Source organism: Festucalex cinctus, chromosome 5, assembly GCF_051991245.1.
Source record: "Festucalex cinctus isolate MCC-2025b chromosome 5, RoL_Fcin_1.0, whole genome shotgun sequence".
Lineage (NCBI taxonomy): Eukaryota > Metazoa > Chordata > Actinopteri > Syngnathiformes > Syngnathidae > Festucalex > Festucalex cinctus.
Genome location: NC_135415.1, coordinates 5,921,192 through 5,940,295, shown reverse-complemented (window position 1 = coordinate 5,940,295; position 19,104 = coordinate 5,921,192). Strand labels below are relative to the sequence as shown.

Genomic DNA, 19,104 nt, shown 5'->3' with positions numbered 1-19,104 from the left:
AAAAAGCAAAACACAGAAAGGAAATTGTCACGGGAAAATATTTAATGAGTTCAACAGAGGCTGCAAGGTTCATGTGTGTGGTTGACATATTTCATTCTGAGGCAGAAAGGTATTAGTGTATGAATGAGGCTTTTTCTCCCATTTCATATCACGAAAATACAATTTAAAATATATAATTTAAACTCAAAAAGATCATACGGAGACGTGATTTTACGTAAAAAAATTAAAATATTCCTTGATATTTACTTGCTAGGTCATGTTATGGTTATGGTGGAATGGCGGTCACTGAAATGTAACACCACAGTCTCACTATATCATCACATGCTCCAGTAGAAAAAAAAAAAAAATCATCAAACAAGACACATTTTAAGCAAAGGTGAAAGTTGTAAAATGTTCATTTCACTTTATTGCCGCATCGTCTGTACTGTACTCATAACTACATTATTTAAAAAAAGACAAAACAAAACTCACTGATGCACCTGCACAATGTAATAAAATCCAGTCTATAAACTGATACTCGTTACAAACACATTACATTATAAAATATTCAGTACAATAGATATTACATATTGTAACTGTATTAAGCCTCATTATTTGTAGACAATAAGAAAATATATGTAATTAAGATTATTTAAAAAGTTGTATAAATACTAAGGGTGTCACGATTTCGATTTTTTATCGAAATCGATCGAAATTACGTCACGATTTCGAGCATCGAAATAGAAGAGAGGACACACGATTCGATGCCCCCCCCCGCGCCCGCCGCCACCGCCGCCACCGCCACCTCCCAGGAAAGCAAATGAGACGCAGCCATTCAGCTACTAGCTAACGGCACTTGTTAGCTGACTTCTCCTGCAGTCATGATGGCAAGCGCGGACAGACACAGCAATGGTGCTTCAAGCCGCTCCCGCTTCTCTCGTCACCAGTTTGGAAACATTTTGCGTTCCCGGTGAGTTATGTCGACAACGTTCACGTTGTCGATAAAAAGACCACAGTTGCAAGATATGCTATGTGCGCGTACTGTACTCGGCCACGGTGTTACGCCCGGCTCGTCAAGGGGAAGGGAAGTAACACAATAACAGAAAATATAGAGTAGATAAACACGGGTCGACTTTAACATCTGAGTAGTTTTAATTGAAATTTCAGGCAGGGGTTTGACAAGGGAGTGAAAGTGGAAGGTGAACAAATAATAACCGCATTTGACAGAACTGACAGAACGGAGGAGAAACAACAATAACCAATAGGGGTATAATACACGGATACACAATAGCGTCGCGCTGGCACAGTCGTCCAATCGGAGTGTCGCGCTGGCACAGTCGTCCAATCGGAGTGTCGCGCTGGCACAGTCCTCCAATCAGAGTGTCGCGCTGGCGCATTCAAACTGAAGTACCATTATACGGGCACCAGCCGACACAAACACACACATACATACTATTTATAGCAGCAGACCTGCAGCCTTGGAAAACGCTGGATTCAAACATTTAATTAGTGTACTTGAACCACGCTACAGTATGCCCAGCAACTGTAAATGTTGGGATATAGTTTGTTCAGGCTGTATTTGTTCCATGACTTTGGATACAATATATTTTTTGTTGTTGTTGCACATTGCACATTATTTTAAGAGGAACGCACAGCACACTGTTGTAACCAAAAACAGTCAATAGATGGCAGGCACCCACTGTGACTTTTTGTTTTTGTTTTTTTATTTTTTATTTTACACTTCAGTAAGAACAAGACGGTTAACTTTATATTGTAAATAAATTCTTTGAATTTGATCATTCCTGCCTAATGTCAATTATTATATATTACATAAATTTACACAAAAATAATATGGAAATTGCATCACCTATATGTAGCCGATCTTTTGAAATAAGATTTACTGTACAATGAATTGAACCAATGATCATAGACTAGCCTTAGCCTACAGAAGCATATGCCTCTGTGTTATAAAGTGGGGGAGCGGAAAAAAAAAAAAAAAAAAAAAATCGAAAAAAAAATCGAATCGTGACCCCAAAATCGAAATTTAAATCGAATCGTGGAGTTGGCGAATCGTGACACCCCTAATAAATACAGACCTGCCCCTTAAACAAAAGTTACGAATGTAACTACGGTTCTATGAGTCCCTCCCAACCGCCAGGTGGAGGTGCTGTAACCAGCACGGAATTCCCCTTATCGCAACAGCGCCATCGAGCAAGAATAACAACATATGCTTGTCCCTAGTTCCGGCTGACGTAATCCCGTATATACATAGGGAACGTCACCAGGACCCATTGTGTAGAACCTTCTCGCGCAAACCAACACGAGGGTTCTGAGTGACAAGCAATGCTGGCGGTCGTTCGGGACTCATAGAACCGTAGTTACATTCGTAACTTTCGATCTATTTCGATGTCCATAACCGCCTGGTGGCGGTGCTGTAACCAGCACGGAACGCCGAATACCAGCGATGTCACGAAGACCCGCAAAGTGTACCTCACAACGGGGCCTCCGCAGGACCACGAACCATGTCCAGTGGATGAGGAGAGGTGACATCCAAGCTGTAGAATCTCAAGAACGTGCAGGGCGACGACCAAGAGGCAGCCACATAGATGGCACGCCCCTCAGAGCAGCCCACGACGTAGACGCCCCCTTGGTGGAGTGACTGCGAACCATCGTCAGAAGGGACTGACCAGAGACTCTGTACGATTGTCAAATCACATCTCCGGTGTTGCTTGGAAATAGCGGCCCCCTTAGTCGGGCCGTCCAAAGACAGAAACAGCTGGGTGGATGTACAGCAGCGTGTCACGGCATCCAAATAAGAACGGAGCGCCCTCACAGGACAACAAAGGCCTGGCGTGCTATCCCTGTCCGTTGACGTTGGAGGAAAACGCACAAACCGAATAGGGCGTCCTGGCCCAGCGGGCTGCTCCTCTCCCTCAGAGAAAACCAGAGGGGGCAGTGAGTGGACTCCTCGGAGGCGAACCACCGCTGTGCTGAAGCGCCTCCAAATGTTGTCGACCACCTCCGGGTGGAGACGCCACTCTCCCTGAGGCGGACGACAGCGGAACAAAGAGTCCCGACTGGTTGGCAATGCCTGGGAGAAACACAGCCCGCAGGCTGGCAAGGCGGGGAGCGGCCCATTTGAGAAGACCTGAGGCCCGTAGTAACTGGGCTGACCTCGTCCCTCCCTGATGATTGGTGTGATACACAGTGGAGGTGTTGTCCGACCACACCAGAACATGTCTCCCAACCACGTCTGGCAAAAAGTGAATGAGGGCCAGATGCACCGCTCGCAGTTTCAGCACATTGCTGTGAAACGATCTGTCCGCAGCAGACCACTGACCCTGAGCAGTTCTATGTTGCCAAACTGCACCCCAGCCACTCAAACTGGCATTGGTGGTGAGTACTTCGCAACGTGTTGGTACCACCCCCAGTGGAAGCCCCGCCGACAGAACAGGCCTACGGCGCAAGAGCATCCACAAACTGCCTGGACACGCGAAGACGTGTTTGACGGTATTGTAGGGGATCGAGGCGGAAACTGATCAGCCACCGTTGCAATGGTCACTGCGACAGCAGTCCCAGTGGCACCAGGGCCGTCAGAGGTGTCAATTTTACCAGCAGCCGCAGAAACTGGACGTACGGCAGCATCCCATTGGCATGGAAGCGGGAGACAAGGCGCAGCACATCGTCCACCCTCTGTGGGGAAGGCCGAGCTATCATGGAGGTGGTGTCTAACGACATCCCTATGAACAGAGTTCTCTGAGACGGAACGAGAGAGGATTTCTCCAGGCTACCTTGAGGCCGAGACCTGTGACATGTTCCAGAAGCACACCCATGTCTTGGAGTGCCTGAGCTCTGGACAGTGCGCATATCAGCCAGTCGTCCAGATACGGGAGGACTTTAATGCCCCCCGACTGCAGGGGTGCAAGGGCTGCCTTCACCACTCGTGTGAACACCCTGGGAGAGAGTGACAGACAGAATGGGAGTACCCTGAACTGCCAGTGGCGACCTCTGTAGGCAAAGCAGAGAAACTTGTGCAACATGTGCTGATGGGCCACAGGGACGTGGAAATAAGCGTCCTTCAGGTCAATTGAGGTAAACCATTCTCCCCGGCCGACCATCCGCAACACAGCCGATGTAGTTAGCATGCAGAAAGGCAGCACCTTGAGCCCTCTCAGATCCAGGATAGGACGGAATCCGTCTGTCTTTTTTGGAACGAGGAAGTAGGGGGAGTAGAATCCCCCTGGGTGAGCCAAAGGATCCACTGCTTCAATAGCAGATTTGGCTAGGAGGGCCTCCAGCGCCTGATCCAGAGCCCTCACCGGGTTGCTGATGACCATCTCTCTGACCCGGTTGGAGAGAGGGGGCCGGCGTCGGAATTGAATCCTGTACCCATCAGCTAAGGTTGAAAGCACCCATGGGTCTGAAGCGAGGGCAGCCCAGCAACTGAGCTGCTGACAGGAAAAATAACCAACTGCCGGCCCCTCGGGCTCAATCCCTAACCCTCCCGGATTTAGGATTCCGGGAGGGACGATGTGCAGTGCGTGCAGCCCGGGAACGACTGGGTTGGCCTCGCTCAGAGGGACAGTCCCCACGGGCATCCGTACCCTGTCTCCGTGAGGGCTGATGAGTCCCGGAACCCCCTGGATGATGAAAAGTCAGTCTAGCCCGTGACAAAGGGCAGGCTGGCACAGCCGCCGCTCGCCAAGGGCTTGCAGGAACAAATGGCCTGGTCAGGCTAGCTAACTTCTGCTTTGAGTCATTGGCACGCACTGTACGTTCAAGTGCTCCGGTTGCGGCCGAGCTGAAAAGTTGGCCCGGAACCACCGGGAGGCGCCACAGTTCCTCCGTGAGGCTCCCACAAGGGAGACTGAGCCAGCCAGACCTGTCGGCGTGCTTGGGTGAGCAAAGACATACAACGGCCCTGCTCCCTAGCAAGGAGGGACAAATCCCTCAAAGCCATATTACAAAACGCTGAGGCCTCCTCCACTTCGTCGGCCGCGTTAGCAAGAGCAAGCAAGAGATGAGCCTGTGCATTGGCCAGGCACGCTACAACTGCTGCTGTGTTATATGACTTGGTTATCAGTTCATCCGTCAGGCGCCACAGAAGGTCAGGGAACCTGGCATTCTCTCTCAAGGCTTCCTCAGCAGAGATGATCAGCGAAGCAACAGAATACTCCACCTTAGGCATATGTTCCAGTCCGATAGGAGCAGGGAACCTGATATTAGTCAGCACACGTCCATCCGCAGGGAGCCGAAGAAAAACACTCTGGTTGAGCCAGCAGGCCTGAAGGTCAGTCAAGAACAGACGAGATTCAGGGATCCAAAAGGATTCTGAGTAGTCCATCGGAGTGAGGCCACATTCGGGAGGAGGCTGAGAAAACACCGACGTGTCCAACTCCACAACCAGCTGAAATCTGCTCTGAAGGAGGAGACGTCGGGGCCGAGGACACAGAGTCCCCTCTCATCACCCCCGTCATCAGCATCCTGGAAACAGGCTCCAGAGGCCGCAATGGAGATTGCATCATCATCGACCACGTCCGCTGGGGAGGCATCAGGCACGTCCACCTCAGCTGCAATCATCATTCCCGCCGTGGCCTGCGAAGTGGAAGGGGTTTTGCCACACCACTGAGCCTGCATTGCAATCATAGTCGCTTCCAAACACCTCATGTGAGAGGCCAACTGCGACACAGTCTTGCTTTTCTTACTTGTGGGGGCATGTGCAGTAGAAACAGACCTGCGTTAAGCTTGGGCACCCCGAGGGAGGGGGGGGTGGCATCGCCACTCCCGACGCTGGTCGCCCCTGGTCGGTCACAGCGGTCTGCTGAGGCAGCACATCCATCGACGTTGTGGCCACAGGAGGACGGGTCGCTGCCGCCGTGTCCGCCCCTGAGCGACAGTCGAGGCAGCAGTCAGTGCGACCTTCTTCCAGCAGGAAGGAACCTCCACAGTGTTTACAGTGAGCAGCGTCGTCCATAGCAGCATCCAATCGACGCGCAGTCAGTGAGTGCGCATCGAAATGCTGCTATCTTTTTCTGGGAGAGGAGGCAAGCCACCCCATCACCAACGGAATCAAACGGAGCTCCGTGCAACGACGGCGGCAGACGCCGTGTGGAGGGAGCGACCACCCGCGATGGAAGAGTCACGTACGTGGTCTATGTGCCGAAGCCCCGCGCAGAGATGGCGGACCGGCTCCATGAGGAGAGGGCGCCCACACAGCAAGTAAGGAGTCGCTATGTGGCATCATAAACAGCACCTTAGCTAACCGAAAACATCAAAGCAGCTGGTGCTCCTGGCAAGAGTTGTGTCAGCCTGAAAAGCACACACTACAGCCGAAAACAAAACAAGCTAGGAGAGGATACGATCAGCTGTATCATCACCAGCAAGTTGTAAACAAAACAATCCAAACGGCTTTCATTAAAGACGTTGACTTAACTCATACGCACCCCGGACCTGAAGCTGTACACAGCCGAGAGGCGTCAAAAGTGGAGAAAACCCGTAATGATGGCAGGAGAGCTCCAGTCTACCCGTAAGAGAAAATGCACTGAACCGTCGCAGCCAAGGGGGGCGAGGAACACCCGCATCTCCGATCAACCAGATCACAGGCTACTTGCGACGGACGGAGTGTATTAAGCTGCGCGAGAAAGGTTAAAGAGGCGACGTTCCCTTTTTATATACGGGATTACGTCAGCCGGAACTAGGGACCAGCATATGTTGTTATTCTTGCTCGATGGCGCTGTCGCGATAAGGGGAATTCCGTGCTGGTTATAGCACCGCCACCTGGCGGTTGGGAGGGACCAAATAGAACAACTTGCTTTGGTATTTACTGTACATAGAAGACCCATGACATCGTATGTGGAAATAGTCAGTCTTAATTGACACTGTGAGGGAGGTATTCATTGAAAAAAAATTTTTTATCAGTGCGTACAACTGTTTACTGAACTGCATCACACTGTGCAATGTATGATATTTTGCACCAGCCACAAAGCAAAGGTACTGTAATCAAAATAATACACGAGAAACAGCTCTTACTATAATGCACCACCGCAAACTACAATCACATTAATAAACAAACATATTGCTAACAAGTCCTTGATAGAGTCAATGAAAACTGAACATTCCCGTATTCTTTGTAAGCATTTTTTTTTTTTTTTTTTGCTCTTGAATTGGAGCCCATTGAGTTGTGGCTTCAGTCAGATACAATTCATTGTTTTGTGTAGTCCAATCATAGAAAAAATAATGGCATGAGTGTTATTGGTATAAAAAGTAACAACAATAATGTCCATTTACTATGACATTATTGCTTAATAAAATAGCATTTGCCGGACTACTGTTGTGACACAAGGAGAACATTTGGGGACGGCGCAGTACGGTTTAAAAACATATTCCAAAGCTTTGAAGAATTGAGTAAGTGCATTTGTAAACCAAACATTCTATACAGAGTAAAAAGGTATTCACATTTGTTTTCCTACTAGAATCACAGTTTCTTGACTATAGTAAACAGCTAAGGCACTTTCAAATTTCGAAAACACCGCAACACTCTTGACTGCATTATTTGGTGAATGATTGTCTTTACAAACTCGCCAGTGTGTCCTCAGAGAATACAGAACATCTTTTGTCCGTACTGACCTTTCGACGTTGTGCTGATATACGTACGTATGTGAAGAACATTCATCTTACCTAGGGTCAAAGATCATATTCCGCAGCACATTGCTGGAGGTACCATTCATACAATTTTGCCTGTGGAGTAAATAAAATGTAAGATTTAGGTTAGTAGAAATGGACGACCTCGATACATTCCCCCATGCTACATCCAATTGTTTACGATGAGCTTCCCAAAAAGTTGTTTGACACCATCAGGTTCCAAATAATGACATCTGCTACAATGAAGCTGTTAGCTGTCTTGTCAATAGCGTATGTTAATAAATAGTAAAGACATGGTTTGTACAGCTGTAGAAGAACTGACGTTCTTGTTGTCTGCCCTCAGAGGCAATTCTCATTTATTTAATTAATGTATATTATATTATTTGATTTGGTTGAAAAGGGACAACAAAATAAAGTCATTATTTAATGTAAATTGTTACATAAGTTAGAGTTTTCAGATAATCTATTTTGGGGTTAAAGATTCATTGAAAGGGGGAAACTTTTTTTTTTTTTTTTTTTTTATTCCATCAGACATAGTTGTTAAGGGACATATTAACAACAAGGGAGGAGCTTAAGGTAAATGTTTTGTCATTTTCTTTTTTAATTGTTGAAGGTTAATCCTCCTTTTCTGTGCACCAAATGAGTTTATTTAGTTCTTTTCTTAGTTCTCGCGGCATTGTTGAGGTGTTGATTTGACATGTGGACGACATTAACCCCAAAGAACGAAGTTGAGCCTTGACAGAACTCGGAAGGAGTAACATCAATTATATACATACGGTAATTGTTTCTGCTGAGAGTTAACAAGTCGCCAAGGTGGGACCAGGGTTATTGTAGTTTTGGAATTTTTCATTTTAATTAGTTTTCAGGATGGTTCTGTTAGTTTTAATAATTTAATAAATGCTTTGTTTTAGTTTTAGTTAAGCCTGGTTCACACGGCAGGAGAATTGGCCCGATTTTAGCCCCGAATTTCCCCTCCCGACAATCGTAAGGACGCGCCGAGACGCAAGCGATAATCTTCATAGATAATCCTGCCGTGTGTTTAGTCACCAGACACGGCGCCTCCCGATATCGGCGCTTGGAAGGACCCCCGACTTGAAATCGGGCATATCCAACATGTTGGATTTTTTGGTCCGATTTCGCTCCGAATGAATTAGCAAAGATGAAAACAAAGACATTTTTGCTATAATTATATTTAGTTTTGTAAACATAAAGTGTAGTTTCAGTTCATTTTCGTTTTTTTAAAAAGCATTTTCGTTTTTATTTTATTTTGTTAACGAAATAGTTTTTTGAATTTTAGTTTTAGTTTTTTCATTAGCTTTAATTAACTAAAATAACCCTGGATGGGACTAGTCTTACCTTCTTGGTTTTGACGATATCCAGGATATAATCACTGTACTCTGTCATTTTTCTCTTCTCCTTCTTTGTTAAAGTCTTGTACCTTTGACTAGAGGAAGAAGCAGACTTAGAATTAAATTACGTGTATGTAATGATTCCACAAAATCAGGGCGGCTATCAAGACTAGATGACTAATCAATTTCTCTACATCATGACTCTACAATTAGAATGTGACGTCGGCTAGTCGCTAATCCACTTTGAACTGGACATTCGTCATATTAGTAACTCTGGACAAAAAATAAAAAATAAAAATAAAAAATAAAAAAAATAAAACGTCATTCAGTAATATATACAATTATTGTGAGTGTTTGTGGTAAAGACTTACCTAGAAAAATGTTTGGCTAGGAAAAGTAGGAGGGAGCAAAGAGCTCCAAAGAGCATTATAAACACAACTTGACCATCTTCTGGTATGCAGTCCCATAAGTACATCACGATTCCCTGTGAGGTGGAAATGGAGGAGAGAGATGTATGCATGAACAAAGTTGCAAAAGGTAAGATTAGTTTTAACTAATAATGTCAGTAAGGTAGTCATTTAATAACATATATGTTGGTTATTGTGGTTCGTCAGTGTTGAACTAAACAGCATCATACATACTATATTTTTATTTTAGCTACTTGAAACGGAACTTTTCATCCTTAGATTGGGGTCATCAGGCTGTGTAGGTGTACCAATAGAATATAAGGGAAAGGACTCACAGTGCAGATAGAAAGGGTTTGTGCCGGCCCATCGCCCATCAGCTCGCTCAGCTGCTCTTTGGAGAAGGTACTCACAATGAAACTAAGGATGAAGAGAAGAGGAAGGAAGACTCCCAAAACGCCGCACACAAACGAGTTCAGGCGGACGCTTTTGTTGTAAGTGGCATCAGTCCTGCAGGTGCAGTGGATTCCCCTATCAATACAGTTTCAAGCGACAAAATGGGTTTTCAACGTGTTGTTTTTTTTTCACCTATCCTGTTGGAGTCTGTTGCTGATGGTACTGCAAATCAAGACACAGTCTTTCTCCAACTGGTCCAACGTCCTCTGCACAGCTTGGTTGATGGTTTTTTCGATGGTCCGACACACTCCGTCAATCTGGTTCACACAGCGGCTTGGCTGAGAGAGACAAAAAAAAAAAAAAAAATGATTACACCTTCAACTTGGGTGTTCGTTTGCATCCTGTTCAGGGCAGAAGATGCACGTGATCATAAAATAGCCGGTCCGGTTAAGATGGAGGATGCTTAGCGGATCTCTGTGGCTGTAAATCAGGATGATGCAATACTTCACAGCCACTGTCAAAGGGAACTTATCAGTGGCTCTAGTTTACAACCCCCTGTGCTCTACTCTTATTGCAAAATGTGTATCATCTTGCTCCGGTCTTCCGCAGTCACCAGGAAATAGATCACATTGCAAGATATTCAATGGATGTTGAAGTTGAAGGACCGCTGGACCTTGAATTTTAGATCATAGTAAGACCTAGATCTGAGATTTAAGACTAAGACCATTATTTAGCATAGTAATTATTATTATTTACTAGGGATGTAACAATGCCAGCAATATCGTGATATCGCAATATTAAAATCTCCCACAATATATCGTCGTCGTCATGTCATGATATTAACTCATTCACTCCCAGGCGTTTTCACTGTTTTACTGTATTTTGACTGATTTTGCGAGGCCCACACAATATTCTGTTCTATTGCTATAAAACATGGAAACTACCAAAAGAAAGATTACAGTCTCTTCTTTCATCAGGAAAAAAAAAAAAAAAAAAAAAAAGTTATATTTTTATGTTTCCATTTTGCAGCAATTAGCATTAGAATATAGCTACGTTTCATCATTATTCACAAACCTGTTGAAAACACTGGGAAAAAAAGAGCTTGTTGCAACATGGCCCGTGCTGATCTCTTATACTCTGCTGCCACCTGCTGGCCGTTTTTTTGTTTTTTGTTTTTTTTATAACTATTACTTTAAGCGACCTCTTCAGGTCTGAAGCTGCATCACAGCCTTCTGTATGCTCTAGCATTTAAAAAAAATAATAATAAAATAAACAAAACAAAAAAACGTATTTGGGACTTAAGGTCAAAGTATTAAAAACGCATTTATACGTTTTTGGGTTTGAACGAGTTAAAGGCAGCACAACTGTCAGGTTGATTTCCATTTGTGCAGTTTTAGCACCCTCTGGTGGCTATTTATTATTATTATTATTTTTTTTTTTTAGTGCAATTTAATTTTCACAAGGCATGTTTTGGCCCTTCTATGTTTCAAATACACACTAATGGTCAGATGAAGTCAAGTCAGGTCATCTTTATTTACATAGTGGGGAACTTAATATGATGTGAACCGAGTCAATATGTGGAGTCAGTGCCACAATTCATATATTTATATATTCTTATATATAATATTAATAATATTATATTTTTCATTGCTGTATTGTACAAAAGCACAGTATTGTGTTGTTGTTTTTTTAACAATATTGTGACTTTTTTTTTGTATCACCATCTTCCCCACAATATCGAGATAATTATCGTATCGTGGCCTTCATATCGTGATAATATCGTATCGTGATGTTTGGATATCGTTACATCTCTATTATTTACACCAGGGTTTCCCAATTCTGGTCCTGAGGGCCGCATTCCTGCAGGTTTTCCATTTTTCGCGCCTACCATCAGTGTGCCTGATAATAACCCTTTAGTATCAGGTGGCAGGTTGGTTGGTAGGACAAAAAATAGAAAACCTGCATGACTCCGGCCCTCAAGGACCGGAATTGGGGAACCCTGAACCCTGATTTACATTGACCAGCCTGACTATGCATGAGCTCTATCAACAAAAAAAAAAGAAAAAAAAAAAAGAAAAAAAAAAAAAAGTCTACCTTGCCAACGGTAACAGAGCCAGTGTAACATTATGGTCTCAATATTATGTCAACTCGTGATTGTCTGAGTGTTACGTGCACACAAATTGAAGTTTACCTTCTGTGGATTAGGGATATATATTGTTGGCATTTCAAAACCACATTTGTTGAGACCTGGGCGTCGGCACAATTCCTGGACGATCTGCATCATCACCCTCTATGAAAAAATCAATTTATATATATAATGTATTTATGTTGGCTGTGTTCAGTTGAGATTTTAATTATCTAATTGAAAAAGGAGACTGTTCATTCGGATACCTGTCGATCGGTTTCCCTGCCGGCTTCATCAGCCTTGCTGAGATAGAACAGCAGCTTGTCTCCGCATTTCTCACTCAGTTTCTCCACAATGTTCAGCGTGCGCTTGCACAGTGCTTGACCCATCGGGTCGAAGAATACAAATATCAGATCGGACTGCTCTCCTGCATAGAAATAAGAGAGCAACAGGTCACCTCAGACTTAAACGCATAGCGCTATTCAAACCTACCCAGCCATGTGATGGCGCTGTTGACATTAAAAGGGTAAATCATGTCTCCGTCCACCAAGCCAGGTGTGTCCACAAATGTCACGAGGCTGAATTTCTTCTGCTTGGATGTAGAGATTTCTGCAGACAAGTAGTCCATGACACCTGGAATAATACAATATATGGACTATATATATATATATATATATATATATATATATATATATATATATATATATATATATATATATATATATATATATGTGGCTGGGTAGATAGATGGCTAGATAGATAGATGGCTTGATCGATAGTAGGGGTGTGCCAAAAAAATCGATTCATAAAAGAATGAAGATTCTCATTATTATTATTTAAATTAGAAATGAAGAAACAGTGGAAAAGGCAGTTGTAGCCCACACGATGTTTTGTGGAAAAAGGCACTTACAATACAAAATTAATGAATGTTTAAACAAAAAAAAGACACTTTAATGTCTCTATTTGACATTTTGTCTTGCAAAGCAGACTGGAGTAGATCATGACAATGCTGTGCATATCTGTAAATTGAAGCAGAAATCATTTGTCAATCAAATAAGTTTGAATCGAAAAATCGATTCTGAATCGTATCGTAGACCCAAAAATCGTAATCGAATCGAATCGTGAGACAGTCAAAGATTCCCAGCCCTAATGGCTAGATGGCTAGATGGCTAGATGGCTAGATAGATAGATGGATAGATGGATAGATGGATAGATAGATATCCAGCTAGATAGATCGATATCCAGCTAGATAGATCGATAGCTAGCTAGGTGGCTAGCTAGTTAGATAAATAGCTAGCTAGACAGATAGATATTTGCTAGCTAGATTGATCGATCGATAGCTGGCTAGACAGACAGACAGACAGACAGATAAGATTTTAAAATACGGAATAAATTCCTAGAGGATAAAAATGGGCAACAGCAATTTCAACACATCCTGTAAATGAATTTGCCAAGTCAGTTTTTCACCATCCCCTGTGTAGAAGTCTGTTGTCATGGTTACACACAACAGCTCTTCAACTGGCAGCTTTAGCGTAGGGCGTGGGACATAAAGCTAGCCAGTGAAGAACGACTGTGAGGCAACGCACTGTGAGATTTCTATACACCCATCAGAACAGGGCCACTATTGAGACGTAGCCACCACACACACACAAACGCACACAGAGCAAAGCAGGTGTTGAGCGGCTACACAAATTACATCCTTGTGCTGCACACAGCAGAGACGCTGGTGGCACATTAGCATTCCTCTACACTGATCCCATCAGCTTGGCCACCGTATCAATACATCCATCAGCTAGGATGAACGGAGGGCACATTCTGCATGCCGCATATACATGACATGGCAAGACAATCGTGCTTCTCAAAGGAATATGACGAAAGATATGTCCACGTTTAATCAACTTTATTCCTCGACTAACTCCTAACAGCATCATCAACAGCTGCTACTTTTCTCAAGGGCTTGAAAGTGGCAAAGTTCCACCACTGATCCTTGGCTGAGAAGTGAACTTCTTGGACTAGAACATTTCAAGCCCAACGAGATCATTTTACTGATAAGGATAGTGTCAGACAACACAAGCTTCTCCCATAAGGACCTACAGTATGCTGCATTTTTGATGAGTCATCCTCAGTTGCTCTGCAGAGTAAACATATGGCCGCTATAGGGTGTTTCCAAGTTGCAGCATTGAGGTTACAAAAAATAAATAAATAAATAAATTAATTAATTAATAAAAAAACAAAAAACAAGCTTGTATTCCAGAGCAGATCCGTCAGCGTGGCGAAGTTGCGGACCATGGAGCGGTTCGGTGCTGTGCTGTCTCTGACGGTTGGCCATTTCTCAGCAGCTCCTCTTCTCTGTCCCCACCGCCCTGTTTCTCTCACCATACTGCCAGCACCCAGTGAATCTTCAATTCCACTGCACAGACATACATCACTGCCCCCACCTTCCTTTAACCTCCCCACCCATGCACGCCAACCGCTCCCTGACACGAAAAAGTCCGACATGTCTGTCTATCTAGTATCTATCCAACAACAGGTCCCATTTATTAACACTATAAAAAGGCTTACCTTTGAACTCAAGGAGCGGTCGAAAATGGGGGTAGAGATGTAATGTTGCGTTCCCCTGTGAATCAGAAAGTGTGTGAGAGAGAAAGCGAGAATGTGAGAGAATTGATCTTCAGTAGTTTTCTGAGCAGCCAGCCCTCGCTGCTGTGAGTGCTTGCACTACTAATTATTCGTTTTCATCTTCAAAACCGCAGGAGGAGAATTGTGCAGAGAAGGAAGGTGCCTGCTGAGTCAGTTTATACTCTGCAGAGAGTATGCGTGCATTAGGTATTGCTAATGTTGTGGGCACATCAAACTGTTTAATCAGTCACATGGTTGGGATTGCCTCCTTTTGCTTTCCATCATGCGAAACACGAAAGAGCTAATGGTTTCAACTTTCAAGTAAGTGTGCAAAAGTAAAAACTGGATCATATAGAGGCTTGTAAGAAGGAGAATAATAGTGTCTATCATTTCTATGGCAACTCCAGAATGCCTACTTATAGTGGTCTATAACAACAGTGAAGTAACAGCCCAGCCCTCGTGCACATGTATCAATATATCATATTCATTTTTAAAGACCTGACGAGAGACGTTTCATAAGCATGGTTTGGCTTCCTCGAAATACAACAGAATATTATACCTGCAATAGACAAATTCCATAAGAACATACATAACAGCTAATTAAATACTAGCTATGTAAATAAATACGAAAGCAACCATGTAAATTACTCATATCTTGAAAGGACACTATGAAGCAAAAAAAAATAAAATAAAATTATAAGATATAACTTTGTCCACAGTAATTCATCACAGAATAGACTGTGTGTGTTTTGTTTTTTATTTTGCTTTTAAAGATAAGTGTCATTACATAAAAAGTTGCACTAAAAAAGTCATGCTTGAGTGTACCTCAAGAGAGCTTAGCCATACAAAGATTTTTTTTTGCTCTTCTACCTCAACAAGGGGTGTTCAGAAAATGAATATATATTGAAAATGATATATTTTTTTAAAAAAGCAGACTTGCTATCACAGTTATATTTTTACATTGGTTACAGACTAGTGCACATGCTGTATGACAGTTCACGTAAAATCTTACCAAAAGTAACTTCACCCTAGCATGGATTATTTCTATTTTAGTCATTTGAAATGGGAAACATTGGAAAACAAGCAGATATAAAAAAATAAATAAATAAAATAAAAAAATAAAAAAGTGTCTCACAGAGCTTTGAGGTTGCATTTGCTTACAGCTTTGTGTGCGTGTGTAGTAGGGCTGGGCGATATGGCCAAAAAATAAAATCGATTTTTTTCTGACATTCTGGACGATTACGATTTTAATCGATTTTTAATCAAAAGTAAAAAAAAAAAATTAAAATTTAAACAAGGTTTGATTTATTCAAAAATAAATCTTGTGCAAAATGTACAATAACGTACACTGAATTTGAATCAGTTTTAACATAAATTTAACATACATAGCTTGTGCAAATAAATATACTCATGTCTTTTGCATAACTTAAATGCCACATAGCTGGGCAAAAAACCTACTGCTTTTGCGCAACTTAAATGCCATAAATAGCTTAGGCGCAAAAAAAAAGAAAGAAAAACAAATAAATAAAAAAATAAAAAAATAAAAGCTAATTATAGTTTTTGCGTAAGCTAAATGCCACATAGTTTGTATTAAAAAAAAAAGCTACTCATATCTTTTTGCTTAACTTAAAGGCACTGTCTGCCAGTTTCACTCTGGAAAAGGCACTTTTTAAATACAGGATTTAAACAATCAAACTACTTCTCAATTTACAGATCAGGGCTTGTCTTCATTTCTGTTGGTGAGTTTGTCCTAAACCCGCACAGCCTGTATTTTACCATTTTGTGTTTGTTTTGTAAACAGCGGGACGTTTCTGTGGGAAGACACTATTTACAACCCTCCAACCAATCGCAGACCCGGGGGTGGCGTGTCGCAAACGGGGCCGGGCGAACGTGTCAGCCGCGTGACGTCACTCCCGCGGCAATTTGAAAGCACGCACGGATTTTTTTTTTCTTCGCTCACTCATTCACACACGTAAGCTTCTGTGAGTGAGTGAGTGAAAAACAAAAAATCCGTGCGTGCTTTCAAATTGCCGCGGGAGTGACGTCACGCAGTTGAAACTTGAAAAGTTCACTCAGCTCAGAAACTCGGGTATGAAAATAAATTCCCAGTTCTCCAGTAGAAAATACGACATGTTCACGTGCAATTGTCTACTCAACATGTGCTATTTATTTACCATAATTACGATACCGCATGAAGGCAGCAACTCTTCGTCTTCTGCAGCAGACATGATGTGCGCGAGTGGTAACGTAGCGTTCGCAAAAAGGCGCTCCGGTGGGGGGGCTCCGGTGGAGGTGGGGAACATCATGTCACTTGCCTTCGGTGTCACTTGCCTTCGGTCCGGGTGGCGTGGGTTCGCTTCGCCGTGTGTGTGTGAGTGGGTTGGGGGGAAGAAAAAAAAAAAAAAAACAGGCAGTATGTGTGAAATGCCTGTACGGCCGTTGCGGGCTCCTGTGCGCATTCCGATGACGTCTCATACCGCAGCTTTGCTATAGTAGGGTGACATCATCAGCAAGCGCGCCAGCCACCAAACGAAGGAGCCCAAAGCAACGAGCGCAAGCAGACGCAAGCCGGAGGGGATGTGTATTTGTTTATAAGCACCTCAATGTCACGATTTAACTCATTTTCACATCGTGGTGCTTTAAATGGACGAATTAATCGAATTCGATTTATCGCCCAGCCCTAGTGTGTAGTAATGACAATGCTCCATTTGTGCTACTTATGTCAAGTTTTTAGGGCTAGTTAGACTGTTTTACTCTTTTAAATGCATTTTGAGCAGATTTCCGAAAGGTGGCATGACGTAAAAACATTCCCACAAAAAAACTGAACTTCTCCGGAACATATCATCCGATTTTACGTATTTTTTTTTGTTTGTTTGATGCACGCAGGATGAAGTGGCCATTCCAACAAGACTTTGCAGTGTCATTTATGGGAACTCGCTTCATCAACATTCGCAAGAGATGCCCAAATTTCACAACAACAAGCTGGACTGAAGCATTCCTTCATGCCATCAGCGTAGCATTCACTTCTTACCGTCAATGATTCTCTTTTACGCCCACTCGTGATGAATGTGAAGCCCTGCGTTTCGATGGCAACACCAGTTTTCTGGATGTGCTCTTCTACATACCTGAAAAGACAGCAAATATTTTGGATATTGTCAATATTTGGGTTGCATTTAGCAGTATTTGGAAGCGGTGCTTTTTAGACATAGGACAAAAGCTACCCAACATTTTATATATTTATTTATTATTAGATTTTAAATATCCAAACATTTCTGTTTTTGTTCAAATTCAAAATTTTAAAAATGATTTATGATGGCAATCAATTACATTCAACTTGTTTTCAGTACAAAGACTTAGCTATAAGTTATAACACTTTGGAGCAAACTACAGTTGAGAAGCCAGTTATTGGATGACAGGCTGACTTTGAATCGTACCAGTTAATAAAGGAGCTCTTTCCTGCAGAGTGGTTCCCCATGATCATGACAATGATCTTCTTTCTGGGCGGCAGGAGACGCACTCCAAGGCTGCTGGCTATTTTGACCAGGCCTGGAAGACAAAACATATAAAACATAAAGTAGTCATCAGGAACGTGGAGCAATAAATGATCATCTTCAATGTAAGCAAGTCAAGTGTTACAAGTGTCAAGTGTACAAGTGTTATTCACATGCAAAATTTGAGCTATTTTTTTGAAGGTTTGTAAGACATACTAAGTGGCATTGTAGTTGACAGTTGAAAAAGTTAAAAGCAGTAGCACAAACAAATGGCCATATAAACTGGAAGCCTCATTCTGGATCTGTATTTTATTTAATTTTTTTACGTTAATATGTTATTTAATATTTCAGTCGCTGTTGTTTACATTTAAAACGGGCTAAATTAAGTTGTCAACACCATATTCCCACGAGTCAAGTGCAGTGACAGCCGCTGCAGAGCACCAGCAGTGTCCAATGTCAAATGTCACATGCTGGCACAACTGCAGAAACATAAAGCTATAGCTTTTCATTAGCTACTTTGACATCGTACACCACGAACTTAAACAATCGCAGTGAATATATATTTTTAAATAAGATATGTATAGTACAGTCATTAAAAAACAGAAACAAAACAACTACCTGTTAATGTTTTGCACAAAGTTAGCTCAAAACTCAAGCTCGGCCACGTCGTTTTTCATAGTTTACCGTTTTCGCTGTCGACATACAAATTGTGGCATTCTTTCAGTATCCTCTCACTCGATGAAGTGATAGAGGACTCCAAAGGGTTGGCCACCGAGCGAGGCTTTCTGGCCGCCATGACGAACCGGGTCAAGGCATGTGTCAAGACTATCCGGGGTCTTGCACGATCGGTGACGCGCATGCGCAGAAGATCGGCTGCTAACTACGGCACACACACTAGAACAAAATACCTTTATATGCCTATCGCGTTCGTAAAAAACATTCAACAAAATAAAAAAAAAACGTATTTATTGATGCATTTTAAAGAAACTATTTTAAACTACAGGTTTTAAAGACGAACGTTTTACTTTTGATCCCATGTATTCCTCGTGAGTCTTCATAATTAGAAATTACGTTGAGTCTGCAGCGTGTGTGTTAAACGC

The 19,104-nt window shown here is 42.8% G+C and overlaps 1 protein-coding gene across 5 annotated transcripts; it reads right to left on the bottom strand.

The window, feature by feature from the left end:
• Nucleotides 1-24: 24 nt before the first annotated feature.
• Nucleotides 25-18,872, bottom strand: LOC144018587 (uncharacterized). Of its 5 annotated transcripts, none has more exons than XR_013283475.1 (13): nt 18,623-18,872; nt 17,948-18,059; nt 17,545-17,638; nt 14,457-14,511; nt 12,387-12,527; nt 12,161-12,321; nt 11,961-12,059; nt 9,962-10,107; nt 9,712-9,883; nt 9,341-9,453; nt 8,977-9,064; nt 6,775-7,716; nt 25-2,342 (listed from the first exon to the last, which is right to left on the bottom strand). XR_013283475.1 is itself a non-coding variant. In XM_077520908.1 (13 exons), exons 1-12 carry the CDS (start codon nt 18,861-18,863, stop codon nt 7,663-7,665), a joined length of 1,410 nt encoding a protein of 469 aa, XP_077377034.1. In that variant the 5' UTR covers nt 18,864-18,872; the 3' UTR covers nt 25-1,381; nt 7,657-7,662. The 5 variants fall into 5 exon arrangements, 1 of the variants encoding a protein (XP_077377034.1); XR_013283474.1 differs by having other exon boundaries at nt 18,689-18,872; XM_077520908.1 differs by having other exon boundaries at nt 25-1,381; nt 7,657-7,716; nt 18,689-18,872.
• Nucleotides 18,873-19,104: the final 232 nt, after the last annotated feature.